This window comes from Tinamus guttatus, unplaced genomic scaffold, assembly GCF_059628265.1.
Source record: "Tinamus guttatus ecotype Peru unplaced genomic scaffold, ASM5962826v1 Tinamus_guttatus_pri_ptg000070l, whole genome shotgun sequence".
Classification (NCBI taxonomy): Eukaryota; Metazoa; Chordata; class Aves; order Tinamiformes; family Tinamidae; genus Tinamus; species Tinamus guttatus.
In genome coordinates this window covers 1,634,905-1,659,039 of record NW_028288604.1, presented here as the reverse complement: position 1 = coordinate 1,659,039, position 24,135 = coordinate 1,634,905, and the positions used below count along the sequence as shown (strand labels likewise).

General features: G+C 37.5%; 1 protein-coding gene across 2 annotated transcripts in view; it reads left to right on the top strand.

Annotated features, from left to right (window-relative positions):
• The window catches only part of RNGTT (RNA guanylyltransferase and 5'-phosphatase), a 176,412-nt gene that overhangs the window by 148 nt on the left and 152,129 nt on the right, over positions 1-24,135 (top strand). For both annotated transcript variants that reach the window (XM_088519771.1, XM_088519770.1), the window contains exons 2-7: positions 5,983-6,092; positions 11,828-11,931; positions 12,047-12,135; positions 15,332-15,407; positions 17,702-17,951; positions 23,856-23,965. In XM_088519771.1, coding sequence (XP_088375897.1) covers positions 5,983-6,092; positions 11,828-11,931; positions 12,047-12,135; positions 15,332-15,407; positions 17,702-17,951; positions 23,856-23,965 — 739 coding nt within the window. The remainder of the gene's footprint in view (positions 1-5,982; positions 6,093-11,827; positions 11,932-12,046; positions 12,136-15,331; positions 15,408-17,701; positions 17,952-23,855; positions 23,966-24,135) is intronic.

Genomic DNA, 24,135 nt, shown 5'->3' with positions numbered 1-24,135 from the left:
GCCTCCCCCGCCAGCCGCCGCGGGCCGGTTCAGCCGCCGCGCGCCCCGCGTTTGTGCTCGAAACGTCGGTAACTCGGGGGTTGCGGCGCTGCAGCCGCTCCCCGGGGCGCCCCGCGTGCCTCGTGGCGGGAGCTCCCCCCGCACAGGCCCGGCTGCCTCGGGTCCCCTCGTGTCCTCCGCTCCTTCCTGTGTAAATGTAGCTCACACAGCCCCCAACGCCGCCCTTATTCGCGGCATTTTCTGGTTTTCACTCGTTTTCCTTTCCGTGATAACTTTTGATTTTTTTTTCCTTCAAAAGGCGGTATTTGCTAGCAAGCATAGTATTCCTGATGGATTCTGCCGCGATTCAGTTAATAGTTGTTAATTTCTATATTTTCCCAGGCCGTAGTTGTACAACCTCAGCTCAGTCGTAGAATGAGCCCATTGGTCACCAGTGGTCCTTGGTATTTGCAGTCAGGCTTAATTTTCCTATAATTCTGCATCATTTGGCTTTTGCCAATATTGAATTTCTATCACTTGTTCTATAGGATTTTATCTTTTACCAGTTTTCCCCTCAAGTCATTTATAATTCCTAGCGCTTGGATCTATTAGAAAGCAGCATTACCTTACCTCTTTATTTTCCTTATCCTCTCTTCTCTGATTACTCACATTGTATCTAGGAAAATTGCTAGCCTAACCTGTTAGTGTTTGACCACAACAAAACTAGTCTCATGAATGTTTCCTCTTTGTTCTTCTTCTCAGCCAGTTCTTGATCTTTAAAAGTTTCTTTTAAAAGCCCCTAAGTCCTTAAAATATGGCTGCATGAGTAAACTGACATAAACTGAGCAAGAAGGCAGTTCTTCAGCATGTCATCCGCTGCAGCAGCTCCCTGGGGGTTTCCTCCTGCCCTGCAGTAGCTGCAAGGTAACTCTTTTCAGTGTGACAGTACATGTAAAGTTACTGTGCTAGGAAAACAAAAATACTTGATTAATGAATCTTTAGCTGCAGTATGGTAGTGCATTCTTAAATTAATTCGCTTATTCTTCAGTTTTATTTGCCTAAAACCATTTTTTTGAAAGTCATAATAAACGATCAGTGTTCTCTACTTTTTTTCCCGCCACCCTCCTCTTTATTTTACATTCAAACACATCTAATTATTTTAGGTTTTTTTTTTTTTTTTTTTTTTTTAGGGTTTATTTGTTTGTACTGTCTCCTGGGTGTTTTGTATTCCATTTTAATTAGCACTTCAGTCAAATTTCTAAGCATTTGCGCATGACTTTGTTCCCATCTCATGGTGTAACAGCTCAGTGCCGCTGAGTGAAGTCTGCCTGACTTTTTTGGGCTAGTATTCATCAAAGGTTTGATCACGACCCTCTTGTCTTGTCTTTTGGCATTCAGCATTTTCAGGTGACCTCAAATTCAAGGGCAATGAAGCCTGGAGCTGTTGTGTTCCTGCGGTTCATTCAGGTTAGCAGGTCTCATTCTGAATGAATTGGTTTATTTTCGTGCTCACCTTTGTAAATACTGATGTTTTGCTACCTCCGTGAGGTAGGTATGGCTGTTGTTTTCAATAGTGGATTTTCATATAGGATTTCTTTTGCATTGTTTTAGCACTTTGAACGTCTTGTTTTTGAAGAAAAGAGCTTTTTCTGAATTCTTAAAGCTGGAACTATTGGTTTGCATTAGGCTTGCTAGCCTTCATCTGTGCAGGTGTCTACTTTTTGTAGTCACCAAAAATGAAATCTGTAAGTCTGTTTTTGTTGTTGTTTTGTTTTCTCCCCCATCATATGGAATGCTATCAGTGGAAAGTGTTATAATGAGATGCTGAGGGTAGTACTTAGGATGTTTCTCTGTTGTGTCTTCAGTCTCCATAATTCCCACTTTGATCTGGTGAATCTCATAATTTTCCTTTCACACGTTTTTTTTTTTTTTTTTACTTAATGCGTCAGATTTTATTACTAATTCATGTTAGTTTATCCTGTTTTAGACACACGTGCTGCATGCAGAACTAAGAATTATTCCTAAAACAGACATGTTAGGTATAGGTATGGAGACATTACATTAAATAGAACTGGGACCCCTCTCTCTCAGAAAGTTGTGGGACAGTAACTTTTTGCAAGTTGGGAGAATAATCCGGTGCTGTACCACTTTTCTTATGCTTTTTCTCAGGCATCTGTTACTGACCTTTGTCAGGGTTAAATGGTTAAATGCTATTTACTAAAATTTCCCTTGACCTCAGATTCTTTTTTGTGTGTTTAGTTTTGCTCAGTCTGAACACAGCAGGGTCATAAATAATTAATGGTACACATTGAGTTAGCACTTTCATACCATGAAGAATTACACTGAGTTAGAAGCAGCTTTTTCACTGGTATGTGCCAGAATTGCAGTTTTAAGGAAAGATGGAAAATGTCTGTGAAATTTGTGCAGGACATTTGAAATCTTCTGTGCTTCACTTTTATTTCTCTAAGGTTCAGTGATATAATGTCTCTGCTTTCACATACTGGGCTCTTATTTTTAGAATTTTTCCTCATCTTCCATTCTAAAGAAATGTTACCTATTCTGCTGATAGTTTTAATTCTGAAACTGGTTTCTCACATCCACTTTGACACTCAGTCGTTACCTACTTCCATGATAAACTTCAAATATGTCTAATAGTTTTGAAAATTCCAGTGGCATTTTGAAGCCAATTCAAAAATTGGTTCGAGGGTTTATAGTTATTATGGTAAATTAGTGCACTGTTGTCTTGGAATGTTTTGATTTTCATGTAAAACATGGCTCTGTTACTTTAAGTTCACGTAAGTCAACATAAATAATCGGTTATTTATTATTAGTTTATTAGAATTATTGGTTTAGTTCCTTATGCATTGCTGTTTAACAGAGGTTCTGGATGAGTAAGGTGGGTCTTAGTAACAATTGTAACATCCCTTTACTGCAGCAAGGACAGCCTTCTCCTAGGCTTACAAGAAGGCTGCTGCCTCCATTTGTGTTTGCTCTTATTACTGAGGAAGGCTGGAAGTCTTTCACTGTATAAAAGCTTCAATTTTTCTATTAGCTTAAAGACACTCATCTCGGAGGGCTTTACATGCATGCTGAGAAGGAGGATTTTCAAGCTTCTGTACAAAGATTTCTTCCAATTCAGTTCCTTTCTCAATTTAGTGTTTAGACTAAAAAAGACTTCAGGTATGTTTTTCAAGTTCTGTAATGGATGGGGGAATATATTAGGATGGCAATGAAAACTGTTGAAGTTAATGAAAACATTTCCAAGTATGCTTGATGTTTTCTAAAATTTATGTTGATGGCAGGTTTCTGCATTAAAGTCATCCAAAATCAGGATTTGCAGAATTAATCTTACATATTTGTTTGAACGTGCATAAGATGTTTAATAGAACTTGATAACTGCTCTGACTTGTCTCATTGTGCCAAGATCATTTATTTTCTACAGAAAAACCTGTGAGTGTTCATTTATTTTATTACCTAAACCCAGTTATTTTCAGGTTCATTCGATGAAAATTGCATGCATTTCTCTATTCTTACAAACGTTAGTGAACTTCTATCTCCAGAATTAATTTCTGGTTTAAGAAAGCATAATGTCTTTTCTATCCACGTACTTTTCTTTTGCCGAAAAGGGGAGTTATTTATTTATCTATATATTGTATGTTATGTGGAAATGGATCAGAAAGCAGTCCTTCTATGAATAATTTAGGAGAATTTATGAGGATTAGGGCTAGCTGTGCTGCTCCGTTTGAGAATATGGAACCGAAAGTTTAAATACGTAGTCGCACATTGCACAGCTGAACAGTCGTATAAAATGGTTTCAGGAATAGTATTGAAAGGTGCCTGCTTTTCCTTAGTGAGTTCAAGAGGGCATGTGGGTATTTGAGCTATAAAAAGAAAAGCTTTTTTTTATTATTTTTTCTTTTTAAAACTGTTAAAGGTTTTTTTTTTTTTTTTTTTTTTTTTTTAAATCTAGATCTACAATTAACTTTATTTTTCTCCAGGAAATAGCTAGATTCATTGCTAATAGAAGGTTTAAAAAAACACAGTTCTGCAGCCTCAGGAGCTATCAGCACTTTGCTTCCTGGAGCACTTACATATGATGCTCCAGTCTGAGCTTCTTCCTGTATTTGAAAGCTTTCTGTTACCCTTCTGTGTCCTGCACCTATATGCTTGCATTTCCGTTGTTTGTAGAAAGTTGCCCTTTTAACAATGTGGAAACAATTTTATTAAGAGGCTAATGGGATTTCAGTGTCTTTTGCTTTTAGGGTTTTGTTTGGTCAGTCTTGAAATAAAATTCAGAATATAATTCATCTAAATATTTTCGAAAGAGAGAAAACGCTCAGAGTCTCCCAGCGTTACTGCCTGCCCGTACCATTGACCTTGGTGCACCTAGCAGGTGGGCCACGTCCCTTTCTCTCTGTTCATGCTCTTTTTCCCCAACTAAAAGCAGAGCGGGATCCTCGATATGCACAGGAGAAGGGATGTTCTTAGTGGCAGTGACTGGTGCTCCCATCCTTGTGTGTAGAGAAGGGCAGGGAGAGGTCCTGAGCTGCTGAGTTGGTACGTGCTGCTCGAGTGCTTGTTCCTGCTGCGCGCGGAGGAGATGGTTGTGGGGTACAAAGGGTCCTACAAAGCTGATGTGCCAGTTTGAAGCTGCTCTCCTCATAGCTCTGTGGGCATGAATTCCTGTTCCTGAGTAAGAGCAGTCTTCTCCCCGCTCTCTTCCGGCATCTTGCCTCGTAATACTTTTTCCTTTCTTCTGAGGTACTGCTGCAGGTGCAAGGCCAGCTCTCTTTTGCAACATGAATGTCTTCAAATAGCTCTCAACAGCTATCAATTCTGTATCAGTTTCTGGATTACTTTTGTTAAAGTTAAGTTATTCTTAGCTCTTGCAGAACAATTTAACTTTTCATCTGTAGTGTCCAATGCTATCCTAATAAAATGTTTTCTTAGCTTAGCTCGTGCTTGCAGAACCATGGATTTACAGCTGCAAACTATGTAGTAAGGAAATGAGCAAAATCAAATGTGATATCAGCTTGTTAAAAACAAAAACTAGAATCATTGCTATAGTTGGAGATGGCTAACTTAAGACTGGCACCCTTAAAATATTGTATTTAAACGTTATCTTTAAAATGTTGTTTATTCAGCTGTAAGTAGAAATTTTGTATATTGCGTAAGGTTTTTTTGGTATTTTTCTGAACAGGAATTTATGTGGTGTATTTTAATTTCTAGGAATAACTAATTGATTATTGCATAGTACAGTGTGACATAGTTTACTGGAGATGAGAAAGAAAGTGCTAGAGTTCTCTAGTGAAATTATTAAACATGTTGCCTGGTAGATACGAAGGATGAAAAATAAATAAATAGAAAAGGATGTCTTCAGAGGGCTAGTTCTGGGCAGGTTCTGCACGTGCAGCTCTGTCCTGAGTGGTGCCCGAGCCACACGTAAGTGTTGCTGTTTGGAGGGAGGGTTGATCCAGCAGTTCCACAGCAGCCGAGCTCATCCCGCAAACCTCAGGGGTCACCCCTTAGAAAGCGTGAGCCTGTCGTGTGGGGGTCTCCTGGGTGCAGTGTGCATTGCTGCAGCTACCTGTACCGCATTCTGCACTCTGCAGGTAATCAAAACGGAGTTTACAAGGTTGGGTAGACAAGCTGTCATTTATTTATTTCTTTATTCATTCATATTTTTAATCACTGAATTTAAATGTTGTCTATTCTTCTAATGTGCTGGAGTTCCACAGCTTAAAGCAAAATAAAGCTAGCTAAATATTTTAAAATACTGCTGTGCCTGTTTTAGGTGAGGTCATCTGTATTTTCTTTAAATTCATTTCCAAATTCTGAGAACTTGGAACTAGTGATTCCAGTTAAACTCTTACTGATGTTTTTCCTGCAGTTATTTTTCATAGAACATGAGCCTCTAAAACTGCTCAGTGTATTTCTTTAAAATTGTTAAACTGTTATTATGCATATACATAAAATAATGCAAAATTTGCTTATGTTTCATAGGGAAGTTTTTACCTTTGAAGACAATGTTAGGACCAAGATATGATGACCAGGTTGCTGAAGAAAACCGTTTCCACCCAAGTATGTTGTCCAACTACTTAAAGAGTCTGAAGGTAAAGTTAATTTTTCTATTAGTTGAAACATAACTTCTATTATTAGTACTTATTTGAATGTTGCTTTGCAGGTTTTAAGAAAATGTTGTAGTTGGATTCTTTTGAGACATCTGTACAGATATGTTTTTTCTGATCCTTTTGTTTTTGCTATAGCACCTTATTTTCCAAACACACCACTCTTTCATTGTGAAGAAATGTGCTTTTTTTTTTTTTTCCTCCAGTTATTCATTGTGTTAGGAAAATGCTCCTCACTTTTTTTTTTTTTTTTTTTCCACTATCACTCTGAGACTTCAGACAGTGTGAGTGTAGAGCTTTAAGATTACTCTCAGGTATGTGAAGTTTAAGTTGCAGTTTTGCTTATGGGGATGAGCATATTTAATAGCAAAATAGGAAAATGTTGTTGAACTCTTGTTCTGTATTTTCATGTGCTTCCATGCGTAGTTTTTCTCTTTTCGTACTTAAAATACTCTTTAATATCTAACCCGTCATGTTTGAATATGAAACAAAACAGTTTGTAGATTTTATTCAGTAGTTTCTTAGTGAAAAAAATGCATACATTGAAAGAATTTTTAGAAGTGTGGATTGGAAGATACTCTTCAAGATGAACACCACTATCATCGGGTTAGAGTTACACTTCTAACGTGTTTCTGTCTGGTCTTACTCAGTGCCTGTGTCTAGGCCATTTCGTGTTTGTGTTGGTCTAATTCGACTTGCATGTTCTTCTGTATCGTAGTATAACTTTGATAAGAAAGGTGGGGAACAGCAACTTTTCATATAATACAGAGATCTGTCCAATGTTTCTGGACATGTGGGAATAGAATTTTGAATGTCCCAAAGCAAAGAAAGGTCTACAACTTGCCTGTTTATTGAACTGTTGTATGTATGATGGGAAGCAATTCTTTTGGTTGTGTGTATGATAAAACTAACCATGTTGGTGACATTTTGTTCTGAATTATTTTGTTGTTGATAAAAGTTAATTTTGAGTTTTACAATGCCAGAGCTTAAACATCAGAAGAATCAGATGACTGAAATATGGGGGTTTCCATTCTGAGGCTCTCATTTGGGCTTAGGTAGTCAGTGTAGCTGATAGTTGTACCTGTAGGCAAACATGGTAAGAAAGTATTCTCAATGAAATGTGTTGCTAATTTATTATTTTTTTTCAGATGCCCATACTGGTAGGATTTGTTCTTGTTTGTATCCTTGGAACTGTATTTAATTCTGTTTGAATACTTCGCATGTTATGTGTTTTTATTTTTGGCTCTGACCACTTTTAATGGTCATTACTAGAAATGTTCAAAAAGCAACTTTATTAGTGTTTGAAAATTAAAAAAAAAATGCTGTATTTTAAGTTATAAAGAACTTCAGAGGCCTGAGAGTTTTTAGAATTTCTGATTATTTGCTTGTCAGTGATTGTCACCAAAAAAGTTCACGGTGAGTCTTGGTAGATTTTCTGTAGGCACATTAATCAGTCAGTCTGCAATACCAAAAATTCAGAATGTCTTCAGATATGTTAGGTGATTAAAATTTGCTGATAGAATTATTAGAATGAGCATAACCAGTTACCTTCTGTGCACTACAGTTAATAAGCTGGTGTACAGATTTCACTGAAATTCCCGTCTAGCAAAATTTACAAACTTTGAGTCCTAGTGTTGTCCTCATTTCTTTGCTGTTACTAAATATTCCCTATTTGAAAACATACCTTTTTCAATTGTCAAGATATGCAGTAGTTTGCCAGAGTGCTGTATTTCTGGAATAGCAATTTAGCAACGATCTGACAGGATGATAGTTGAATATGTTATTGAGGAGACCTTGGAAAGGGAGTTTCCCAAAGGCAAAAGCGACCCACTGGATTGTTGTCATTATTTGACTTCAGTATGTTGAATGCTTGTACTTTCCATAATGGGTCATTTCTGAAACCTGATTATTACTTAAGTCTGCCTGAATTCTCTCCAAAGTAAGAGATTTTTGGCAGGCATTTGTAGTTATTTTATTTTATTTTTTTTTTAAAAAAAACACCAAAACAACAAAGAAGTTAAGGGCGAAATACTGTTCTTACCTCAGATATTTGAAGGGACACTTTGGGTCAATGCTTCAGACAGCATCAAGCTGGGAGGAGGTAGGTAGATGCATTCCCCAACCTGCAGATCTTTTAGTTAAGGCTTCCTGTGAGGTTGGAGTTTTCTTTTTCTTTGGAAATTGGTTGCTGAAAGGCTGTGTGTGAGATGTGTTTGATAGGGGGTAGCCCTTATCAAGACAGAATCTTTCCCTTCTGTTTGCCACTATTGGCATGATATCCTTGTGGTCTCATTAAAGAAGTTACTGCAAGAGCAGTTGCTACAGCATGAGCTTTATTTTATTTTTTCTCTTGGAAGGAATTAGGTTAGAAGTGCTAGAAGCTTTTTTTTTTTATGATTAGAAGAAGGAAAAAAATAGCTAGTTTCTCTTGTGTTGCTGTGCTGTGTCCAAGATTTTAGTATTGCAGCAATCCTGGTGAGAAGTATGTGTAAATTTTAGTGATAAGTTGCTCAACATTTGAAAATGCTGTTTTCTTCCAAAGTTGTGCGTTACAATGGAAAGTAGGCGTGGTGGGCCAGCTGGAAGGCATGATTCATGCAAAACTGGTTAGAGAAATAGCCTTTTCGGTCAATAACATGGTTTACTTGGGATAGTCTTTCAGAAATCAGCTCCAGTTAAGGACTTTCTAGGAGCAACCTTGTGAGAACATGACTGAGAAGGACAGTGGTACGATGGCAATGTTTCAGAGTAGGTCAAATCATGGGTGTGATGAACATACGTGTATAGTAGACCCTGTCCTCTCTGTGGGGCTTCAGGTTGGTCAGTCTGGGTCCAACACAGTGTAACCCCAGTTCAGTGACTGAAATGCTTTGCTTCTTCTGCTAAAGTGTTTCTTCACATTGATTTTTGGACTCTCATAAAGATCTGCCTCAATATGGTACTATTTTTAATTTACCCTTTCCTTTAGCCTTGTCCTCTCTAAATTGTGGGGTATTGTATGCGGCTGATCTCATGAACGGAGAGTTAATGCTTATGCTTTCTGTAAAACAAGGAGCCTTTTTTCATACAATGTACTCTGTGTGCCACTTATCCTCTATAGCTTTGGCTAAAGATTTGCTGCTTCTTGAAGTATGTGAAGAACATGGTGACCTCACAGGATCTTCCCTTGGGAATGGCCAAAATGATTCATAATTGTGGCAGGAGTCCTAGGATCCTCCTGTTCTGAATTTCCTTCCAAGTAGACATGTCCCTGAATTTCATTCCTCTGTTCAAATTAGGGAGCAGCATCCCTAAACATCTGGTGACAGTTTGAATCTAACATACGTTGTCAGTTGGTAAACTGAAATCTATAGATAAATATATTCAGAAGAGCAATTGCTGAAAGTTAAGGTAATATTAAAGTATTATTACATATTTTGATACGATTAAAAAAAATTTTCACATATTTTCATATATTTATTTTCACATATTTTTCACTGTAGCGTCATTGCAGCAGGAGTTTGTGAAAGTTTGGTGGAAGCATCCAAGTATGCTGGCATTTGTTAAGAGGGTGGGAATTAGCAATATGAGTTTCTAGCACTAAAATGGAACTGTCTCTTTCTTCTACTTTTGAATGGAGAATAGTGAAACTTCTGTGAAGTTTCTTATGTTTCTTCTGTTTCTCTCCTTTTTTAAATTGAAATATTTAACAAGACTGGCTTCTAGTTTGTCTCCATGCTTTTATTAAGCTCTTTTCTCACAGTTCTTTTTCCTTATCTGCAGACTAAGACAGATGGTATAGCATTATTTCACGAGTAACTAACATTGTGCAAGTTTTTCGTTACTATAATAGAATTTAAGGCAAAAAGAATTTAAATTTATTTATTTTAAAATAACGCTGTCATTAAATTTTAAAATGGAGTTTAAAATATGCTTTGAAAAAAAGCATACTTTTTTTTTGAGACTTCTGGAAAAAATTATATCTAACCTCATATTTTAAATAAAAGACTAGTTTATGAAGATGAACTATGTAGTAATTGGAGGAAAAAAAACCATGACATGGGTTTATAGCCTTGAGCTGCCCGGGAAGAATGCACCCGGTTCTTGCGTTAGGCTCTTTGCCAGCTCTGACCACCCTCGACGTGGGATGCTGGCACAAAGGATGGATCTTGGTTTGTAAATCTTCCAAATGCAGTTTTAAATTCTGGCCATAGCGTTGGCCTCAAGGTAGAGAAAAAAACAGCCACCTCCTTTATATTTTATTAACTAAATTCCAGTTAATGAAAATGTGCCGTAGCTTTATGAGTGTGTTGGCTGTCACATTAATGTACGTGTGGCACGTCTTAGCGGCCGTGTGTTGCAGTGCACTCCTGTGTACTGTTTTAACTCCCTCCCCCGAACCAATGAATTTTCTAAAGAACTATGAATTTACTAAAATAGCAGTGTTAGGGAGGCTTGTAAGAGGAGGTTTGGCTTCCTGGCGAGGATCGTTTTGGTGATGTGGCGCTCGGTGTTTTGACCAGAAGCTATCCTGCGTGCTGACAAAGTGATGCCCAAGAGGCCTCATCTGATGCAAAGTGTAGGTTGTACCTGCAAGGCAAGAAAACAGGAGGGCTTTCAGTGCAGGGGTGTATTAGAGAGCAGGGCACACGCTGCTACTGGTGATTTTATGCTTGGAAGATGTTATGCTGGTTGGGCCACGGATGCAACTCACTAGAATGGAGCAGACTTGCATCAAGTCAGGAGCCTGCCATGCAACTGTGTGTATTTTTTTCTCTGTTTTGTGTTTCTGTGATTTTCTGTGACCATAGCTTAAAGGAACACATTTCTCCAGAGCCTGGAATGAAGGATTTTCTATTATTTTATTAATAACTATCTTACAGAGTTTAATTTCTCTTCCATGATCATTTGCTTTGTTAGCTCCACCTTGGCAGGCTGTGCTTTGCAGATGATCCCTGTGCCTAGGATGCCATCCAGTGGGATTTAGTTTTTTAAAACCGCAGTAGCTTCCAATAGGCTGCTTAGAGATCGTATTCTTCTATAGTAAAATAAAACACTAAAAAAGTAAGTTAATTCCCTAGGGGTGGGAGCGCGTGAGTGGGTAAGGCAGCCTTAATTCGTGCTTCCTAGAGTCAGTCTGTGTGGTTGAAACTGCCACCTGAATTACCAGCAGGATCTTGGAAGATTTAAAATTGTTCCTCATTTTAGTTTTGAATCACTTTAAGGATTTTCTGTTTGAAACCTGAAAATGTCTTCACATGTTTTTCAGTAAAGTTTAATGCAAGGATAGGTGGAGGTGAATTAGGTTTTCTGAAAAGATACTTGTATGGAGGTCGCAGTAGTTTATTTTTCTTATGGTCAGTGTTTAACACTGATTTACTTACGGCATAAAAGCCCTTGATGTAGCCTTACCAATCTGTTAACACTTTAAAATATATATATTTTTAGCTAGATATTATTTTCTGTTAGTAGCTATTATTTTCTGTTAGTAGTAGTGGGAATACACTAAAGAGATTGAATTGATTCAAACACTACAGCTTTTACAGAGAAATACAGATGAATGTACTGGTGGTAAAATCTAGTTTGTATAGACTTTTATGAGCAAATGCAGTATTAAAGAAATCTTAAACTTGCAACAATAGCATGTTATTGCTTTTATTTTACATTTTATTAGCCAATTACTATGTATGCATTGATATCTGAAAAAAATATACACTTTTTATTTTATTTTAAATCTTTAGGTTAAAATGGGTTTGCTGGTGGACCTGACCAACACCACTAGATTCTATGATAGGAATGATATAGAGAAAGAGGGGATTAAATATATAAAACTTCCGTGTAAAGGGTAAGTTGACTGCACTTTTTAATGCCTAGTTTTTAATTTGAAAGACCACACTGAAGCAACCACCTTTTTTCCCTTTCCTCAAATATCTCCTGATCTTTGTGTTCTCTTCTTTCAGGCATGGTGAGTGCCCTACACCAGAGAATACAGAAACGTTTATCCGTGTATGTGAACACTTCAGTGATAAGAATCCGTCAGAGCTTATAGGTGCGTGTTATCTTGTATCCATTTTCACTTTTTTTTTCCATTAATTTATAATTAATCAACTCACAGTTACAATTCCTCATTCTAGAACATCTAAGCCAAGAATTTTCTCACTACAGAATTTACACCAATCTCAATTTGCTTTGTCTCTAAAATAAGCTTGTTCTTGACACACAAAGCCGAATGTTTTTGCATGTCCCCATTTTGTGCAAAAAACACAAAGACTTAAGAATTGTCTGCTAATGCATGATACCTGCATTATGTTTTTGTAACTTCTTTTGATAAAAATGAAGGTTATGTGTTGCCTAACCTTTTTTTTTTAGATAAATGGGGTATCTGGTTTACTGGAATTCATAATATTAGGTTGCTTAATTTCACAAAGCAGATGATAAATTGCTGGAAAATGATAGTAGATACTAGGCTAGGGTTTTCTTCTGTAGTGTATTGTCTTGCAATGAGTGTGTGAATGATCTTAAGGCTATTTTTTTCGAAACAAAATAAATTCTGAATTTGAGTGGCTTCTAGTTTTAATCTAAAACATTTTATTTGATTTTTCTTAAGCATATTAATGGTTAACTTTATCTGCCAATTGTCAGAGGTAAGAAATTATTGCAATTATATTTTTCTTCCTTTTTTTTTTCCCCCCAATGCCCCTTCTTGCCCTGTGCAGCTGAGTTTTCAGAATCATGTGGGGTTTTGTCCTCAGGCATCTCTGGTCATTCTGCAGCCTTGCTGAATCTGAGTGTCTGTGCAGCTCAGGGGGTTGCATGCAAGAGCAGTTTGCATAGGCATCTTTGTGAAGAATTGGGTAAACTAAGCTACTACATTCCTAATGTTTAGGCTGTAGAATCATAGAATAGTTGAGTTTGGAAGTGATCATGTAGCTCATGCCCCTGCTCAAAGCAGGGTCACCTACCTAGAGTGGATCACCCAGGGCTGTTGTTGCCTTATGCATATCTGCAAGGATAGCCTCTCCTGGCTACCTCTTCCAGTGTTTGAACACTATTTCATCAGTGGAAGGTGTGTGTGTGTGTGTGTGTGTGTGTGTGTTTTTTTTTTTTTTTTTTTTTTTTTTACTTTGAATGGAATTTCATTTTATTGCAATCTGTGCCAATTGCCTCATGTGCTGTCACTAGATACCACTGAGAATCCTAGTTGCAATCAATGTTTGAGTGATGTAATTGCAGAACATGATTTTCTTTTAGATCCTGTCATTTATTTATTTCACATAGGTTTCATTAAAATTTCATTCTATCTTTTCTTGCCTAAACTATTACACAAGCATATAACATGAAAAATGAGGAACTGTTCAATTGAGTGCAGTCAGCCATCAAAGGTGTCTCAAAACTTGAGATACTGTTACGGGACAGCAATTGTTAGGGAATATGGAGAGCATTGTGATTTACCTGAAAAGCAGTCTCATTTAACTGGTATGTTAACTTCTAAAATGTCATTTGTAGTGCTGGGCTGTTGACTTTTTGACTTTTAGAATCTTTGGATTTTTTTTTTTTGTATATTTTTTCTTTCCTTTGCGTTTTCTTTAACTCACAGCTAACCTGTGGTCTGAGCCGGAGTAGCAGGAGTCAAATGCTGGGATTTTGCCTTTCCCTCCTGTGAGTTCTGCAGGAGTCGCCTCGTGGCTGACGCGGAGGGGAGGCAGCGAGCGGTAGTGACGCCGCCGCCTGCGTGGGCCTTCCCTGCCCAGCTGCTGCCCTCATCTCTGCATGGGCATAAAGCGGTAGTGACAACCTCCCTGGGAGCTGTAACTGCTGCAGGCCCTGCTGAGGGCAGCTGCATGCGGTTTAATTTCCAGTGTCAAGCTTGGATATGGAAAGAGACTGATACGGGAATGATACATGAACAAAGTTTTCTGTTCAACTTTGACAATGTAGGAGGGAAGCTTCATTTTTGTGGGAGTGGAAGGACTGGAGGGTGCCTGCCAACTCTGAGAAAACAAAATGCAAGGATTCTGCTTAAGCAGCAAACAAGGGAGAAGTGATTACTGGGAACGGAGCTTCTAAGGAGGCTAAAATTAATTCCATTCGATAAAAACTACACACTTTTTGTTTTAAATGACTAGGATGTATGAATCTAAGCAACTGCATTTTTCTCAATCTATCTAATCCTTACAGACAGTTTTCTTTGCTAAAAATTTTGCTTACAATGTGGGGTAAAGTATACAAGAGAGGAAAAATAGCTGTTCATGTTTTGAACATGTTTTTATTTTGAAATATGTTTCAAGTGAATTGCTGCTAAACTTACTCTTCTAAATATTGTGGAGAAATACAGAAAGCAATACAAAATTTCAATAAAAGTGACTTCATGCTCAGAGCTGAAAAATATGAGGAAGTTCAGAGAAAAAAAAAAGGGTTTGGGATTAGGAGGAACTTAATACTGTGATATTTATCATTTAAAAAGACAGTGTGAGGAGCTGCAAGAGTCAGCCTCTCACATGAATCTTTCACACAATTTTCATACCAGAAGTTTTCAATCTTGGTTTATTTATCGCTAGATGGTGCTGTTGCCTTGAAAGAAAAAAAAAAAAAAAAAAAAAGCAGTTCAGCTATATCTGACTCTTCTGTGGAAAGAATTTTATAAAACAGAGGCTGAAGATTTAATTCTTTCTCCTTTAAGAGAGGAGATAAGTAGTTCAAAGTGATTGCATTGTTCCATATTTTCCCTTTTTCTTTCTTTCTTTCTTTCTTTTTTTTTTTCAAAATTAATAAGTCTGGTCTTAGCATGGTAATAACAATTTTGAAATAGAAGTGTCATCTATTGACACTGCTTTTCAAGCTTAAAGTAGGGTAATCTGAATATGATTTTTATGCCCATGATGTAAAATGAGTATAATGCTTGTTGAGTTCAGTAATAGTGCAGTTTAATTGTATTGTCTTCTGATCAGCATTTCAACAGCCATAAAAACTCTTAGAACAGTATCTGGATTTACCATATTTCAGTAGTGCTCTTGAGCTGGAATATACTGAAGTGTCCTAAATGCTTGTTGCTAATAATTTCCAGGAAAAATGTAATAAATTGCCTTTCAGGTTTATTATAAGGTGTGAGCTGTTTTAAAAGGGAGAGAGATGATTCTGTGATGTTGCTACAAAAATAGAATGACCCCAAAAGTATATTTGTGAAACTGAAGCTGGCTAATTAAAACTGTTTTTAAATGATTGCATCTCTTCCTTTTATCTTGCAGGTGTCCATTGCACACACGGTTTCAATAGAACTGGATTTCTGATCTGTGCCTTTTTGGTGGAGAAGTTGGACTGGAGGTAATCTCAAATGTTGATTCTTGGAGTTCTGTGGAGAATAGCAGTGAGAGTTTGACTTAAATGTTGACTTGAAAGTAATGGCAAATGTAGTGTTTGAAATCTTTACTTTCTGCAAGCTGCTACTTCCTGCGAACTGCTAATGTTGAGCAAGGACCTGTAGTAGCTTATTCCTGGCATCAGCTTAGTCTGATTCAGTTAAGCTTTTCAGGTCTGTTAGACCCACCGCCTGCTATCCCTGCCATGCGTGGCCCATGTGGCTGTGCTGTACTGTGTCTTTTCCCTGTATCATGTCCCACACTGTGGGCAAGTATGCAGAATTCAGAGATGCCTAAGAGATTAATTCTGTTACCTCTCTCACATGGTTTTTGTTGAGTCTCTTAGTGTCTTGAGTTCTGAAAGGAACAGATTAGCTAGAGCAAGAGCAGAGCGATGCTTCTTAAGTGGGGAGGAGGCAGTCCGTGTCACATCTTTTTATTTGACCAAAGTCTACACCATGAGGCAATTTTATTTTGGATAATTTAAAATTGTTGGTGATTTCATAGAGCGTAGTGATCTGTTTCAAATAAACGCGCTGATGAGCCTGATTTTTGCGTATTTGACAGTGCCTGTGAAACACTTTTTCCTTGCTGTCTGTCTGGGACTGCTGCAAGACGTGTCACCATGCCCCTAAGGATGAGATTTTTGTACAGTCCTTCAAGAATCTACTTCTGTTGCTACATTTTCTTAGGATTGAAAATAACTAGCTCATTTATCTACTGTCTTTAAGTTAACTTGGAATAAAGACATTGGAGTAATGGAGATAGAATGCCATGGATAATGGGTGCCTCAATTTTAGCTGAGTATCGGAAATAGGTACAGGCACAAGTATCTTTATGGCTATTATTTATCCTTTGAACTACCAGATTTGTGTATTTTTAATCTCCCCAATAAAAGCAGCATGAAGTAATTAGAATCCGCATTGGTCCGTTGTTCTGAAGAGAAAATGTACTTCATTTTTTTTTTTTAATTAACTTTCATGCAGCCTTTTTGTGTTTCCAAATATAAAAACTGGAAAAGCCTTAAAACTTAGCAGCCTAGTCTTATATGTATTTCATTCACATAGTTAATTATATTACATTTATTAATCTCTGTCAAATTAAGTAAAAAAGAAGAGACTTCACCTGGTGGGTAAAAATGTTACAGCAAAAGAAGGAATTTCTGCAAGGTGTCAGTGGAGTGTAAGCATTGTGTCAAGATAATTCAGTTTGCTGTATCGTTCTTTGGCATAAGACATTGCTAGTGGCTGCTGAGGAAATAAGGTTTTCCCTGTAGAAACAGCCATTCGTATTCATTCCTTGAGCGAGTGATGCAGGGTTGCTGCTGATGCGTTGTGAATACTGAGACGTGTTTTACAGCTAGTTTAAAGAAAGGTCATCCAGACGGAAAGCCCTCCAGCTAGTCATCAAAACCTTGCTTGATTCACTTTTCAAAACTCATTTTCCCTTAAGACTGCATGTTTCTAGAACTTGCAAAGGATGTTTTCTATCAGGCTGTATTTCTGTGCTTGAAATCTGCTGCTTCTCGCTATTACTACCAGATATTCCATAGTAGTATAGACTTTTTCTAATGTCACCAAAGACAAACTTTGAGGTTGTTTCCTGCCTTATCCCCTATCCACTGCATTTCCTCCCCCCCCCCTTTTTTTTTTTTTTTTTTTTTTTTTAAGTTTTTCAAAGGCATCGAATAAAGATGTTAAAGAACCAAGAAAGGTACAAAGACGATGCTTCAAAGTAGCTTAGCTTCTTACACTGTCACTCTTGAGGTCTGATGACCATCTGACAGTCTCACTCGTGAAAGTGCCTTTTCCACTCCTACCAACTATCAGGAGAACAAACCAACTTACCGGTTCTTAGGAAGGGTTTCTGGATATTCTGGAACATTTGTCTCTTGGGCACCCTCCCATACTGGACAGCTCAGATTTAAAACACTTTTTCTATTTAAACTCTCTTATTTTTATTTATGTAGTTTCTTAAATTTTAGAACAGAGTTTGTTGGAAGAATAGAGGGGTGTATCTTTAGTGATCTGTCTTATACAGTATGATTTCCCTATGTTGATGGACCTACAAAATTGTGCAGAATGTTGTGCTGGAACAATAGTTGCCATGTTGACCTGTCTTGGAATATGATGAATGTGTTTACAATTGTAATTGGATTTTTTTTTCTGAATTCTTGACACCCAAATAACTTATTTCTTTTTAAGACATGAGTAAAACAGGAACTAAGCATCCGGTGTAATTGTCAATTTTATTTGACAGTGTTGAGGCAGCTGTGGCTACTTTTGCTCAGGCTAGACCACCGGGCATTTATAAAGGTGACTATTTGAAGGAACTGTTTCGGCGTTATGGAGATGAAGATGATGCACCTTCACCACCCGAGCTACCGGAATGGTGCGTTGATGAAGATGATGATGAGGAGGATGATAACGGTAAAATCGGAGGCCAAGAATCAGAACCTGGGTCATCAGGCTCTTCTTTTGGCAAAAGAAGAAAAGAACGCCTAAAACTGGTAATTCTGATTGAAAACTTAATATACCAATTGCTAAACTGAATTTCATAAACTCATTGTCATGAGGTACACTGTATAAATGTCAGTCTTGCAAGTGAGGGACTGGCAGTACTGTCTCTAAGCAGCAGTAGGAGGTAGGTGCAGTGCAAACTTTCTCATGATTCTTCCGAACCTTGAACTTCAATGTACAATACTTGAGCTATTCCCGTTGTAACAATCACTTAACATCTTTGATATAATGTTTTTTTTTAAGATTGAAGTGATAAAGCACTTATTCAATTTTGCACTGTATTTTTAGAGGTGAAATATTTTGATGGGTGCATAAATCATTTATTTCTTTATTTTTAGCCATGTGGGTGAAATTCAGAGTATTCTTAAATTTAGTGCTTATTTCAGTAAATATTCTTGTTTTTGAAAATTTTTAGAGGATTGTGAATTGAATTAAGAAGCAGTAATACCAACACCAAGGCAATTTTGAAAATTCATTAACTCAAATTTTGATATATTAGATATATTTAGATATATTTAGAATATATCTAAATAATTTGGATATATAGATATATTTAGAATATATCAAGATAATAGAATGTGTCCAATCACTTATGAGTATTTTGCAATAAATTTGCATTCTTACAACTAACGAGCTATAGCTGTTTTTTATATGGTATGGAACTCATAAATAAGAATAGAACTGTGCTGTTGTGAAGACTCATGACTCAGTCCTCTCCAAACTCATCATTTTTCTATCTATAGGTAAAGTAGGGGAGAAAACTGAGTGCAAAAATATGGTTTGTATTTCTCCTCCCCCCCCATAGTTCTAAATTATTTTACTTATGTGCTGAGGTGTGTTGTTTGCAAACACTTGGAAATCCTCACATGAAATATCTGCAAAAAAAATCATTTTGTTGTTAGTGCAGCTGTTCATTACAGTTTACAGAGAGATTGTGGAAGAAATTAGCCTGAAAAGAATACAAAATCTGGTTCAAAAAAGCAAGATGTACTCTGACAACTTTTAAATAGTTCATCAGCTGGAATTAAAGATTGCTTGCAACTGTTTATATCCATAAATAGTCAAAATATTTTCAGTGAAATGGGCATTTTACTAATTAGCCTTGCAGTAAAATGTTAATGTTTAGAAATTTTTCCTCAGTTGCAAGACTGAATTTTGTCTTGCCTTTCGGTGCGCTGGCAAATAAGGTGAGGTGCAGCGACGGCCTCCTTTCCTCAAGCGTAGCACAGGTCTGATCCGTCTGCCAGGAATCACGCCACAAGCTTCCCAGGCTGTTCCTTCTCTGCCCAAGTAGTCCTTTGAGGGCTGGAAGCTAAATTATACGAATAAGCATATTAATAACCAAAACGTAATTAAGAGTGAGAGAACTTGCGAAAGCTTCATCTCGTTAATATGCATATTCGTATAATTCGGTTTTGCAGCTCTGGAGGAACGGTCTTTGGCACGAAGAGGAAGGAAGGGGAGATTCTTTGCCATGATTCTTGGCTGACAGATTGGACGCTTCTGTAGCTGAGTAGCGATGGATACAGTCTATTTGTGACTCTTTGTAAAAGTGCCATCCACAAGGAGAATGACTATCAGGTAAACAGCTCTTGTTTTACTCCTTGTCTGAAGGGCTAAATTGTCAGCGTTGCAGTTGATTTCTCTTTTGCAGCTGATGTTTGCAGCATTTTAATTCGTGGACCTCTGAACACTAGGGGGAAGGTGTGCAGTGTCAAAGTAGAGCCAACTGGAGCACATTTTTTGTGATACTGGTATTCTGAAACCTTTTAATTTTGACCCAGATCTTTGCAGGGAGGGGTGGAAAGTTGTGGGGCCAGAGGAAGAGATGCTTCCCTGGCACCTTGCTAGGATAATCAGTAGACAGAGGCAACTGCCCAGGTAGCCTCTGAAGTGAAGATGCCACGTGCTTTAGAGACATGAAAAACTTTGCTGCAGAATCTTTCATTAAAACTTGTGTTTTCACTGCAAAAGGTCTTTGACAGCACCTTTTTTTGCTGCCTACAACCTGTTGGGACAGTTAGAACATAATGCAGTTCTGGCTTCTTTCATCATCCCTTGAATGTACTTGGCAGGTTACAGGAAGTCTACTCTAGTTTCTGACGTTATGGAAGAAATCCAACCTTTTACTTTATTTATTTATTTTTACTCGTGCACACTAAAAGTGATTGTAGCACTGCAGCAATATTATTAGCTGATGTTTGGAATCATATTTTTAAAAAAATCTCCTAAGTTTCTTGAAAATGGGACAAAAAGTTAAAGTTCTGAGGCAGAACTATCTTTTCATGGGTCAGACAGATTTTTTTACTGTTTATTAAGAAGTGCCAACCATTATATTCCCATGTAAACTGCATATTTCAAATGAAATACAGGATGCAGTGCTTCTGAAATCAGTGGTTCAGTGAAATCTCTCAGTCTGGAGGAGGTCATTACTCTTCAGGATTTCCTTCACAATTTTCAGGACTAGTGTCCTGTGGTCATCAGTAAGGCCAGGGAAAACATTAAATGATGTGGTTGATATAATCAACAAAGATATTATTCGTTGTTTAACTACTGAAGTACGTTGATTCTAATTATTAGAGATTCCATCTTCCTCTAAATGTAACTCTTTCTTGCTAAAGTTTAACCCTTATACTTAACTGTTCTGCTTGTGGACGTCTCTTGATGGATTTGGAAAAAAGATTATTCTCTTATTTTGCAGCAGCTTTTTATGTACTTGACGTACTTTATGTACTTGCTTATGTACTTGGTGTCTTGCTTCCTTCTGGTCTTCTCTTTTTTTTCCCCTTGTTAAAAATTAATTCACTTCTTCCTGTATTCTGTATTTCGAGACTTGTAACCATTCTTGTCATTGTTTATATGCTGCCTTGTTAACTTATGTTTTTTTCCTCAGATTATGGTGCTCGTAATTGAACATAAGCCTCTAATTGAGGCTGTCCCAGGCATATTCCGTGTGTCTTAAGGCTATATATCTGTTTATATATCTCAATATAATTGCCTATTACCAGACATAATGGCACTAGTTCAGCACTTGGTGTGTTGCTGTCTTTGTATCTTTTTCTCCAGTTGTACACCCTTGTGCATTTGTGCAGTTGCTTACTCCTTACTACACACAGAACTTTGTGCTTGTTTATAATGAATTGCAACCTATTTTTTTCTAGACCAGTTAAAAAATTAGGGATAGCATTGAATTCTAAAGTTACCACCACAGTCTATATCCCTGTTTTTAAATTCACATGGCATAAGGCACGAATATTCTATTACCCAAGTTAGGGAAAAAGAATTGATTCTCTTTCACCTAAAACAGACCCTGCAGAGCTTCTGGGCTACCTTCTTGCAGCTTGTTAGCGAAACACTGCTGACTTCGCTGAACCTGGTTTGAATTGGGCTGCTCTCCTGTTCTGGAGAAGTTTCAGCTACCCCAGGTTTTCTGGGGCACCTATGAGGATGTGTAGAGCAAGATCAAGAGCCAATATCCAGAAATGTTGATCTCTTCTGCTCCTCCCCATTCTGTGAAGCTCCGATTCCTGGGGAGCTGGTGGGAGCCAGCAGAGTCTGGGGCCTGCAGGGCCAGGGCTCTTCCCACCGTGGCCCCGAGGAAGCCGCACGCAGGTACCCGGCTGACAACACAACCACGGTTGGGAGGGATACGACTCAGCTGCTTTCTATAATTCTCTCAAGATTGCAGCCCTCCTCAGCCTCAGAACACAAACGTACATGTAGTTATGTGCATCGCGCACTTGCTGCCTTCGCAACAGAACCTGTTGTGTCTGCTCAGGTGTTTAGAATCAATAAACAACTAAAAGCTTTTACAACAAACAAAAAAACAAATACACCAGCTGGGAAGCCGAGAATCTGGAACCAAATTAGGATGTACATATTTTTTTACGCTCTAAAAAGCTAACACTTTTGTAATTTTGAATAATTCACTGACTTTTTTTCCTTTTTCACCATATGGAGTATTATCTAAACTGCACAAAATCATACTGAGTGTGAAAGCAGCGTGCAGCTGGCTCCAGCTTGTTGAGAAACTGGATTGTGCTGTGCACGCCGATACTAGTGGCTCCAAAACCAGTTGTGAATTTGTCTGTCTCAATCAGAAAATATACAAGAGATGCTCTCAAATGGCAGGCACATAATTGAGAATTGGCAGAAAATTAATAACTTACGCTGTTAGTTTTTTGCCAGCTTCGTTCCTAAACTGGCTTAAGAGTAGAGCAGACGTGTGGCACCATATGCAGAAGGGCAGGGCAGCAAAAAGGCTCATTTCATCAGCAGCTAGATTTGCTAAGGCAAATCACAGGCATTTTAGAAACAGGCTGGAAATATTTCTATCTTCTTTTGCAGGATTAGTAGCTAAGTAAATAGAATTTCTTGCTTTGATCTTCTCAGTCTGCAATAAGTATGCGAGGGTCTGGTTCTTCTGCTGAAATCTTTAATTATTGAACTCCCTGGGCCTTATGGCTTTTTGTTGTGTTCTGCTGGACAGAACTTATTTCATTCACCATCAAACATTTTCAGGAATGCTTAAGTTGTTTGTGTTTTATTTTAAGTGTTCTTTTATTAATCACTCCTTAGGCTTTCCTATGGCATTCAGAGTAACTTCTCCACTGTAGTAACCTGGCTTAGACTGAAATCGTCAGCACATTCTTAGGCAGATAATTTTGTTAGAAATCAATTTTTTTATGTTTTCAATTCCTTTTGTTAAGGAGCTTGTGCTAGCTCAACTAAAACTGCTGAAAGTTGGTGCTGTGCAAGAGTAGGGAAGCCATATTCATTCTCAGGAGGGTATTTCAATCTTTCTAGTGTTTTTTCCTTCCATTTTAAGTTTTTTCTGAGACTTAGAATGTGCTAGATTACCTAAGAGGAGGTAATATCCACATATTTAAACTTCTTAAAATGGAATTAGCATCTAGATGTGGTAAAACTTAACATATTCAGTTGAAACCATGCTTCTCAAAGAGATCCGGAGATCTTATTTTTTTCATCTGCTGGAATTACTGTTAAAAAGGGAAAAAGTAATGTCTGTAGATGTTTTCCAGTGACTTCAATCCGTTCCCTATCAAGTAGCTTATATTTTTCTCATATGTTAAATCTCTACTGTTGCTGAAAAACTTATATTTTCTATGGATTGAGGAAAGTGTTGAACTTTAAAAATATGAATTATGAATTTGTAGTCATATTGAAAAAATAACTGTTTTAATGTTTCATCAAATGAAGTTTTGTCCTCTGGTTGGTTTTGACATACCTTTTACTTGGTACTTTTGGACAAACCTAAAAATGTCAGCACCAAGACTTGCGCTAGGCAGTTTTATGACCTGTAACGTACAGTGCTTTGCATTTCTTTTACAATACTGTTTAAGTTCACATTCATATCCATATCTACATGCCTTACATTGCATTTTTATTGTATATTTTTTGTATGCTAAGGATGTTTAATTTGATCTCCCTTGTGCAAGATCCTGATCCTGTATTTTGATGTAGGGACTTCACTCAGAATAGTAGCTAGCACACAGCTAACTGCCCGTTAGCACTTAGCTCTTCATCCGGCCCCCTCATAACTCACTTCACTGCCTGGATTCATAATATGGCTCACGAATTAATTTGGCATATTATGGTGAAACTGAGATGATGGTGTCTTGGTATTTGGAGAAGGAGTAGTGTTGAGGAAGACTAGAAGAAAGAAATTTTGTTAGTACTGCCAGTGATGGTCATGTGTTATAAAAGAGCCTAAACCTTGAATTGACATGTTGACCTTGTATTCTAAAATGCAGAACAAAGACTCTCTATCTCAAAGAGTGTTTTGGCTTTAACTATTAGTGCAGCAGTTCACATCTGTTTTGTGATTTGCTTCTATGAAGAATTAAATGCTATTTTTTTTCTTTCTTATTTAGGGTGCAATTTTCTTGGAAGGAGTAACAGTTAAATCTGTGACCCAGGTGACAACGCAACCAAAGTTAGGAGGGATACAGCAAAAATGTCAACAGTTCTGTGGATGGGAAGGGTATGAGAAAAATATTTATCGTCTCTTATTTTATACTGTCTAGAAGTAGATGTTAGGTTTCTAGTTTTGCAGAAAGAAAAAGCTCTCTATGGAAAGACAAAAAGGCAATGGAATTTTCGGGTGGGTTCTTACAAAAAAAGACAGTCATGGGAGTGCTCAGCAGTGAAAGA